Raw genomic sequence first — 10,230 nt, 5'->3', positions numbered from 1 at the left:
ACACACACACACACACACACACACACACACACACACACACACACACAAACCCACCTCCAAAGTAATTACAGTTATCCCTTTCACAACTAGATTTTCCCCATCATGGGTTCGATATACTGTGCATAGGCATAAGAAATTAAATGGGCATTTTTGAGGAGTTTTACAGAAGCTGCAGATGACACACAAAGGCCAGCAGACAACACAGAGCCTAAGACTAAATACTTAGCCCAAATTTTACAATATGGTAGTGTAAACACCCCATAAAAGAAAAAGAAAAAAAAATCAGATTTCTTCTCTGGTATGACGGGAGGGCCAAAAAATTTTACACAGATTGTCCAGATTGTGGGGGCACCTTACCCCAACCCCCAAGGTGTGGAAGGGATAACTGGAATTACAAAGTAATTAAATATAAGGTACTATGAGAGAGGGCACTAGCAATTTGAAGGAGGGGTATCAGAAAAGACTCTGGGCAAAAGTTGGTGCCTGAACTGTATCTTCAAGTAAGAGGGGGTCTCTATGAGGTGGACTCATTCTAGGCATGAGAGACACCCTTTGTACATACATGGAGAATGGAAAATAAAGAGTGCCCAGGACAAGTGAGGAACAGAGAGAGAGAGAGAACCACTTTGGCAGATTCTCAGAGTTTCAAAGATAAGTTGAAGCCAGATAGTGTAGGGCTTTAAAAGCTAAATGAGGAGTTTATTTCTTAAGGTCTACAGCCTTGAAGTATAAAAATTGATTTACAAACATCTCATTTGGGGGCAGCTAGGTGGCGCAGTGGATAGAGCACTGGCCCTGAAGTCAGGAGGACCTGAGTTCAAATCTGGCCTCAGACCAAACACCTGTCACTTACTAGCTGTGTGACCCTGGGCAAGTCACTTAACCCCAATTGCCTAAAAACAAACAAAAATAAAACAAAAAAAACCCATCTCATTTGATCGTCATAAAAACTCTGAGATACAGATACTATAGGTATTTTTATCCTTACTTTACAGATGAGGAAACTGAAGCTAGTCACAAAGCTGTTAACTACCAGGGGATTGAAAGTCAACTGTTTCTTAATATTTAGAGGTATGTATTAAAATACAGTTGATATCAACTCTAAATAATTCTTACCAATTCATGAAGTAATATGATTCAGTGAAAACAGCAATGGATTTGGAGTCCAAAAGTGTGACAGTTGCCTCTAGCCTACTTACCAGAAAGATAATTGTGGGTAATTTTTCTGAACTTAACTTTTCCCATCTATAAAATGGGGATATCTACCTGCCAGAATGTCATAGGAACATTTCTGTCACATGTATCAAATGCTATATATGTGTGTTTTTTATTTTCAAATTAAGTTCAGATGGCTACTATAGGTATTTTTAAGTTAATATAACTACATTTCTTTTTTTTAAATTTAGCTCTTTTACAAATTCTAATTGGCCTTTTCTCTACTTAATTCTGATAAGAAGGGTTGTAATACATATTTTTAACAGGATAGTTCTTAGCATAAGCATATGCACATTCTAGTTCCTACATCCTCCTAAGTAATACTTACATAATGAAGTCAAACAAGTAAAGGCATACAAAGTTATAATGAGATTTAAAAGAAACCTTCAATTTTAAAAAATCTTCCAAAATTAGGATTCTAAACTTAACAAAGATAAATCAATCCCTAATCAAACACTTAAAACATTCCCACAATATAATTTATATTTAAAATACAGGACTTGAGGAGGCCAAAGAAAGAGATAAACAGGCCATCTATAAACTTAAAAGTTTGCACAAAAATGATAATTTTATTCATCTATTTGAATCAGTATTTGAGTAATGCTATAAATAACTGAACTTTATACATTAATACATACATACATATATAATATACACACATACATATATACACACTTATATGATTTGTATATAATGTAAAATATATATTTTTAAAAATAGAAATTAATCCTAGTACTAGTTCCTTATGCAGATAATTTTTCACTTCTTTTTCCATCACTACAAATCCAAAATAGAAACAAGGCTAGCAAGAACCATATATCTCATGGAAACAGTCTTTCTTATTCAGCAAAGCAGAAAAGTTAGGGCATGACTCAGTAGTGCAACTGAGATTTTTGTTTCAGAAATAGTAGGGTAACCCACTCCATAGACTAGATCACTTCACAAGTAATCAGTTTTTGATTGTATTCAGACAAAGATGCTTGTAATAATTCAAGGAATCAATCCGATAGCATGCTCCCAAAATTTCAAAAGAAACTATATATAGTGGCATATTAGCCACAGCACTGGCCAGAAAGTCAGAAAGACCTGGGTTTGAATCTTGCCTCTGACATATGCCTCTTTAGGCCTTAGTTTCTTATCTGTAAAATGGAGATAACATCCATGGAGATCTATGATCTTATAGAGTTATATGATGTATAGATATAGATATAGATATATCTATGATCTAAGTTTTGCAAACTTTAAAAAGCTATATAAATGTTAGCTAAGATCTTAACAGTAAGTGTTCTCAGTGCCTATGTCAGTATAAATGTCAGGAGGACTCAGGAGCCACATCTTCTGAATAGTATCTATAATCCCTATCTCATTTGAATGCTCCCTAATTGAACAGACAGACAATTTTGGAGACAAATTCCTATCTGCTTTAGAAAAGTAAAATGTACTTCTCCCCCCCCTTGAATTTTCACTTCATAAATTCATAGAATCTTAGAGTTAAGAAAAGTCTCAAAGGTCCAACTCCTATTCAAAACATGAAATCCCCCTTATTATATTCCTAACAAGGGGTCATCTGAGTCTCTACTTGAAAACTTCTAAAGGCCAGGAACTCACTATCTGAGGCAGCCCAAGCAAATCTGAAACCATTACAATAGTCTCAATTTTCTCAGGCATCATATGAAGATAATAAAAACTACAGTGTGAGGCAGCATGTCCAAGTGTCTAGAAAGTCGACCTCAGAGTCTGAAAAACCCAGTTCAAATCTACCTCAGCCAAACATTGGATGTGTGAAGATGTGCTCTCTTAATCACTCAATGCTCCAAGCAACTGTCTAAAACCATAAATGTCAGAGGATTGGTAGAAGTTCCTCACTCAAAGCTCCCTACACTGATTATTCAGATAAAAATAAAAGGTTCAAAAAGAAAGCAAAACAAAATCTCTACTAACTGGCTCACTGGGTTGTTGTGAGAATCAAAGTGTTTAGTTTTCCTTGAGATTAAGCCCAACTGCCTCTCAGCAACTTCTACCCATTGGTTCTAGAAGTTCCCTCAGCAGAGGCCAAACAGAAGTTTAATAGCTCTCCTAGATGATAATTCTTCAAATATTTGAAGACAGATAATATTTCCATCCCTCAGTCTTCCTTTTGGTAGATTAGACATCCTCATTTCCTTCAACTCAGCTCTGGATGGAACTGTAGGTGAAAGCCTACAGAAAGAGCTACTAAAGAGTAACTGTCGAATTTATTAGTTTTCAAGTATAAATCAAAGAACTTTATACATGATTTATATGTAAACATATTATGTGATTTATACTTTGATTTATAGCTTTGATTTGTTAATAATGTATTTAGATGGACTGCCCAAGCTCCAGAAGCTTCCTTAGTCTCATATTTTTAAGAGTCTTTTTTAATATAGGAATGTCTTTTAGTGTTTGATTATATGTGATTTATCACTGGAGTATCTCAAAGCATATGAGGAATCCCAAGTATCCTGACAAGGATGAAAAAGGAGCAAGCAGCTTATGTTGTTTGCATTAACTCTTTTAGAAGTGGACCTCTTTAAACCATGAGACATTTACCCATTAAGTTCAATACCTGTCAAGGATTTGTAAATCTGCCTACCTCTGCTCTAAAACACTTAAAACAAGAATCTCAAAGGGAGAGCTGTACCCCAGGTTTTATTCATTTGTTTTTAAACCCAATCACTTTACAAACTACTTTCAAAAACAGATTCCAAAAATCACAAAGCATAGCAAGTCATGGACCCACTCCCTCAATTAAATGGGAGTCACATTACATTTTCACTGGTAACTCTGAGTCTTAATCTCAAAACTCTTCACAGAAGCATATAATAAATTACCACCTTCACCAATATCATTATATTTTACATGTGGAAAACTAGTGACAAGTCACTGGCCAGGTTGACTTGAGGAATTAGCCTGAGAGAACAAAATAAAATTTGGATGTCATGATATCCAGCCCTTTCATTTGAATCCTAACTGCAATGTACAGGGTAGTATAGGAAAACTTCAATTCTCCAGAACCTTCTAGATAACTGAGGATTTACCTAGTTACTTACCTACATATTATTTTAACTATTTTGAATGTTAATCTTTATAAAATGCATAGCACTTCTCAGTCCTCTCAAATTAGCAGAGTAAAGGATACATAATTACACTTCTTCTTGATGACTGTCACTGAGAACACTGGACTTGGAATCAAGACCTGGCTCTCTCATTTAAAGCCCTGTGACCACTGGCAAGTTACTTTACTCCATAAGCAATAGTTTCCTCTGTAAAGCCAGGACAATAACACTTGAACTATTTACCTCACTCAGTTGCGAATGAAACACTTTATAAAAGCTAAAGTGATACACAAATGTAAACTATTATTTCTGAGTTACAATTACTACTACCCTACAGTGATACTATCAGGACCTACTAAGGTATATAAGGCTATTTGCTGGTATGCTAAATTGCCCCAGACAGCTAGCTTTCTTGTGAATGCTTCAAATAGTTCATAGATTTAGAGGTCAAACAACTCTTAGAGGCCTAATTTGTCTGCACCTCCCTCAGAATCAGACTGTTAAATTCTCAATACTTTTAATTGGTAGTGGGTTTGGAAAGTAAACAACTGACATTACAATCGCATGTGAAGTAAGAGTCAAGAGATTCTAAGTAAAGGGCCAAGGGAAAGGGAACAAGCATTTATATAGCACCTATAACCTTCTATGAATAAAATAAATGAGATTTAGGGCATAGGTTTTGATGCAATTATTTTGCCTACTCAGAGGTCATTTCCTGTGACAGTTATTTTTTGGTTTCAGAACAGATAAATGAGGTTGTGGATTAGATGAAGTGATGTCAAATTGATACTCAAAACAAAGGACTTAAAACTTTTCCCCTTGGAGTTAAAGAATATAATTAAATATTAACAATAACACCATCTAGTTATTACCCTTTATATTTAACTAAGTGGTTTATTTCCTCTACCAGTTTATTTAACACCTTGATAGACCTAGTCCTCATGTTTCCATACAAACATCTTACTCTTACCTCTTTTCTGACTCATGATATAACTTATATTTTTTTAATCTGAAGCACCCTGTTCTGAGTCTAATGACTATACTAAAGATATTAAAGCCAAAAAAATCCCCCAAAACCCATAATACTAGACAAAGTATGTAACAAACCAAGTAAGTTCATACTGGAACCACAAGCTATAGAAATTCTCAGGAAACAGATCATACTCCCAGAGTTCAAACTGACCATCTGCTTGTACCATGTGCTTATCATCCTAGTGAAGCAAAACCTGCATTAACTAGATGGAAAAGAAATTCTTTCCATGGTTTTCAGAAAAGACAGACAAGTCACAAGATAACTAGTTAATGTCAGGAATTTAGTAATGGAAACACAAAATATCCTAGGATCAATACAGAGAACTGGGCTGCCTCACATTATAACATCCACTGATGTTCAGTTCAGAATAGCTTCTCCTGTTCCTCCTCCCTTCCCCCACAACTATAGGATCCTCAAAGAAATATTACCTGCAAAACAATAAATTTACTGAGGCAGGAAGGTGAATTCATACATTTTGTAGGATTTGAATTAGATGGCCTCTGAGGTCCTTTTTAACACTGACCTTGTATGACTCTCAGCAAACAAGGTGAGGAAAGGGGGGGGGTCGAGTTGAGGGGCTGCTGGATACTTAAACAGGAAATTGAAATACCTAGATGCATCCTGAGAATTCTATTTAATGGAAGGTTTCACTGTCAGAGAATGATGCTCCTGTCTTAAAATAGCAGGAGTGCCCCAGTCACATATTATATCTCCAAAACTATCAGATAATACCCTTGGTGTCATTCAAGACTTTTTTCTACCATTGAACAACTTATAATTGTTTGACACAGTTAATTGTGAGTTCCTATTTGGATCATTTTTGTTTGGATAAAACAACTGACAAGGGAATACAGTAGAGGTGTTAGAATGAGGACAGAAAAAAAAAATCCTAGCTATAGCTCAATTTGTCCATACATATGCTACTGAAGTATTAAGGTAAAGACATGGTTTGCATACCTAGCCTTGGCATAACTGCTCCCAAAAACTGTTCATCTTCCTGGAAGTGATTCTCTTGTAAGGATTCCAGCAATTTCTGTAGGACATCTTGTGGTACCTTGCAGCCTGTGCCCTTCAGTTCAGTGAAACGGGTTAGCCGGAAACTCTTGTCCAATTCGTAACTTTCTGGGTTAAAGGATTCCCGAACAGACATGGCTCTTAGGCACACACACTCACAGTTTAGTCTTTTTTCCCCCCTCCTCTAGTCTGATGGTATCTTGCCTGGTCCACCTATATGCAAGTCACAAAAAGGCAACATTAGAATATCGTCTAATACCTTTCAAGTAAAAAGACTGCAAAATAGAAAAAGAAAAGTAACTCCCCCCAAGGGCAATCCATAAAAGACTCTTCCATTGCAAGTGATTTAAAGTCAGTGGATAATAGCAATATACACCACTATTCTTTATATGGACTGTTTTATGAACCAGAACAATAAAGACATCTCTAAAAGTTACTTGGATTGGGGAGGTGGAAGGGGAGGGGGGGAAGGTTGCACATATTCTCTCTCTTTCTCTAGCAATCTATATAAAACCCATAGAGCTCATCTAAAGGAGAATATGATGCCTAAAGCATTATTATATTATAGGGTCAAGACAGAGAAAAGATGATATAAAAGGAACTGGAGGCTTATTTCATGTAACTTCTTTCCTGAAAAGTAGGTCTCAAAGATCCTCAAAGCACCTAACATTAGAAATTTTAAAAAAAAACCCCAATATGACACTTCAGCTGGCAACTGGCATGCACTATATTTTAAAAGTTTAAAGTTTTTGGTAAAAAATAACTGTTTCATGATAAACCTTTTAACAAGACTGCAAATGCTCAAGAAGTACAAGGTCTGTTAGAAAATCCACGGAAAAGATATTAATGCAAATTCATTGGATGAAATTCTCTATAAGGCCAAAATCTAATTTTAGAAGAAAATGTTTTTACTCTGAGTCAGAGGGATACAACATAATCCAAAACTAATAGGAGGTCCCACTAAAGTGCACAACTTTCAAATGGGAGTGCCTGTTTTACATAGCACAATATAGTTGTACTACTGTAGATTTTCTGGTTTTTAAAAAATGAAATCCCATTTCCTAGACAGCAAATATACTATCCAACAACAGGTTTTTGCTGCATCACTGACAAAGCATTATAGGTACTCTTTAATAGTGTTTCATTGCAAGGCTTACAATTAAATCAAACTAATCACCAGCACTTAATGTGCTGTCCAATGCCAAAGGCTACTCCAATGGGCCTTTCTATATTTTAAGTCTTTTGAGTTACAGCAAAAATCAAAATTCAGCTGTTGGGTTTAACAAACCTTCAGGGTTGATTTTTTTTTAAATTTAATAAGATGTGGAATTACACAGGCAACTCAGGGTTTACAGTCACTTTACAAAACTTCGGATTAAGAACATAATTTCCATTTACAGCAAGTGTTTTTCCTCCCCTGGTAGGCACACCACTTATTGAAAACACATCTTATAACGCCTAAGCCAAGCCTTAGTTAAAACAAAACAAAACAAAACAAAAAACAAAAACGTGTCTGGGATGAGCAATGATTCCAGTCTCAAACTTGTGGCTGCAGACAAGGCCTATACCACTGGGTAAAAAACAACCTGTCAGAAAAAAATATGGGGTGGCATTCTACCATTACAGTAAAAGTCAAATGTTGTTGTGTTTGTTTTTAAAAAGTTTGGTGATTTACAAGAAAATTTTTAAAAAAGACTGACTCAAGAGTTAAAGACAAGAACCTCTCCGTAGAAAAAGCACAGCAAAAGCCTACGGACAAATCGATATATTCCTCACATCTTCTAACCGCACTGGAATGGGGACCTGGGAGAGAGACCGGTTTTGACGGCTGGTGTATATTTACCAGCATTTACATGTCACTTCCCTTGATTTAAGAGGAAAAAGTTAAGAATGTAAGGGTAGGAGTATCTCCCACCTCCGGAGTTCTCCCATAGAAACTTGAATGAGAACACGAGCCACCAGAGAAGCAATTCTGGAGCGGGGGAAAACAGGAAATTCCTATTTTTTGGTCAGCTATTGGAAGCGACCGTGAATGGTCAGGGAAATGGGCAATTACTGCGGCGGCGGAGGTGAAAGTCAATTTGTTTAACAAGAGGCTACACCTCCCCTCGCTTCTCCCGCCCCCAGATGTTTACAATACTTTAAAACAATGACATGAATAAGTAGCGACGAAGTTTAACCCCTTCCTCCTCAGGCACGTTTAAGTGTTTTTAAAAGTGCCAGGGGGGAGGGAGGACTGCGCACAGAGCCCGCGGCCGCTGCCTCGACCTACCTATCGCGAGCTCCGGGAAATAAACAATGGAGCGGGCCCCACCACGCGGGGACGAGGTGGCGGCGGGCCGGCTGTCCATGCGGCCGCAGGGACGCGACTCGGGGACACCTTAAATGCCAAGCCGCTGCCTTTAAAGGCAAATCAGGCCTCGGCCGGCGCTCTTTGTGCGGCCGGCGGGGGGAGCCGGCGCTTTCCACCGGGACATCCCCCCCCGCCCCCGGCGGGAACACCCCTGCGCGCTCCCCGGGCCCCGACCGCCGCCGCCGCCAATGGAGAAGGAGCGCGGGCCAGGGGCGACCCGAAGGCCCCCTCCCCCCAATCGCTCGGTTTTGGTGAGGGGGGAGGGGGTGCGAAGGGCCGTTTTTTTGGGGGGGGCCAGGTAACAAGAGCAAGTGTCACGCGGGGGACGAAGTTAACCCCTTGTGGGCGTCCAGAAGGGAAGGAAAGGAAGCGGCTGTGTGAGAGTGAGTGCGTGTGTTGTGGAGGAGTGTTGAGCGGGAGGGGGGGTGGGGGTGGAACGGGAGGCGCCCGGGAGCCGCGCGCGCCGCGCTCCCCGGGACGCCCGAGCAGGATTCCCCTAGCGGCGCGCGCACGCGGGCGCGCGGGGGCCCGCGAGCTGCAGCGGCCAAACAAAAATGTCGGCGGGTGAAAAAATTAACCCGTGCGCTGCCACCGCTGCCGCCGCCACCCTCCCCCCCCAACACACCCCTCCCCTCCCTTGTTCCCTCCCTCGCTCGCTCCCTCCCTCCTTCCTTCCCCAGCTCAGAGCGGCTGCTGGTGGCGACAGCGGCGGAGGCGGCAGCTACGGAGCGGGCGGTGCTTCTTTTTTAAAGCGGCCCCAACCACCCCACACTCCGGCCCCCGCGCCAAGCTGGGCTCTAGCGGGCCAGCGGTGCACGTCTCCCTGCCGGTCCGGGGCCCAACAGAGCGGGGGATTTGCAAAGGGCGCTACGGGGCTTATTGATGAATATTCCCCTTTAAGCCAGGCGTGTCTCTCCCCCCCTCCCCCCCAGTCAGGCTCTTACCGGTTCGCTTTTCGCCCTCCTCCTCCTCCTGAAAACGGGACTCCCGGCCGTTCCCACAATGCACCGGGCGCAGCCGGGGCTCCCTTAAGCGTCGCCTGAATAAAAATGCCGCTTCAGGCGCTGGGAGGCCGTGGAGGAGGGGGTGGGGGGTGGGGGTGAACCCCAGACCCGCACCTGGGCACCTCGCCGGATCCTCGGCTTTTCACTCTCTGGGTCCCCGGCTCCGAAACGGGGCTGCCAAAGGCATGCTGAGCACAAGGTGTGAGGGTCCTTTAAGGGCTGGCTACCTCCCTTTAAGGGGCGGTAGGGGCAGGAGACCTCGGAGCTGTTCGGTGGCGTGCGTGCGGCTCGGGGAAAGGGGAGGGGGGGAATGCCTAACCCTGAGCCATGCAATGATTGGTCTCGGGGGAGCGGGAGGAGGATTGGGGGGTGGGGGGGGGGCGTTTGCAAACTCCTGGTGCCACAGGCATCCGTTGCATGATGCAGAGGGATTGGTTTCAAAAGTTGCGAGTGGTATTGGCACGGGCAGATGGGCTCGCCGGCGCATGGGGCTTCTGGTCGACCTAGACTCGGACGCGTTCCAGGGCCAGGGAT

General features: G+C 41.4%; 1 protein-coding gene across 1 annotated transcript in view; it reads right to left on the bottom strand.

The window, feature by feature from the left end:
- Window positions 1-9,952, bottom strand: part of SEPHS1 (selenophosphate synthetase 1) — a 30,105-nt gene extending 20,153 nt beyond the window's left edge. Inside the window, exons 1-2 of the mRNA XM_027838893.1 lie at window positions 9,637-9,952; window positions 6,283-6,552 (exon numbers count right to left, since the gene is read on the bottom strand). Of these exons, the coding sequence (XP_027694694.1) occupies window positions 6,283-6,475 (193 nt within the window). The 5' untranslated portion in view covers window positions 6,476-6,552; window positions 9,637-9,952. The remainder of the gene's footprint in view (window positions 1-6,282; window positions 6,553-9,636) is intronic.
- Between the last annotated feature and the right edge of the window lie 278 nt (window positions 9,953-10,230).

The sequence above is a fragment of the Vombatus ursinus genome, unplaced genomic scaffold (assembly GCF_900497805.2).
Source record: "Vombatus ursinus unplaced genomic scaffold, bare-nosed wombat genome assembly UNPS02014830.1, whole genome shotgun sequence".
NCBI classification, from domain to species: Eukaryota; Metazoa; Chordata; class Mammalia; order Diprotodontia; family Vombatidae; genus Vombatus; species Vombatus ursinus.
This window is presented reverse-complemented; position numbering and strand designations above follow the sequence as displayed.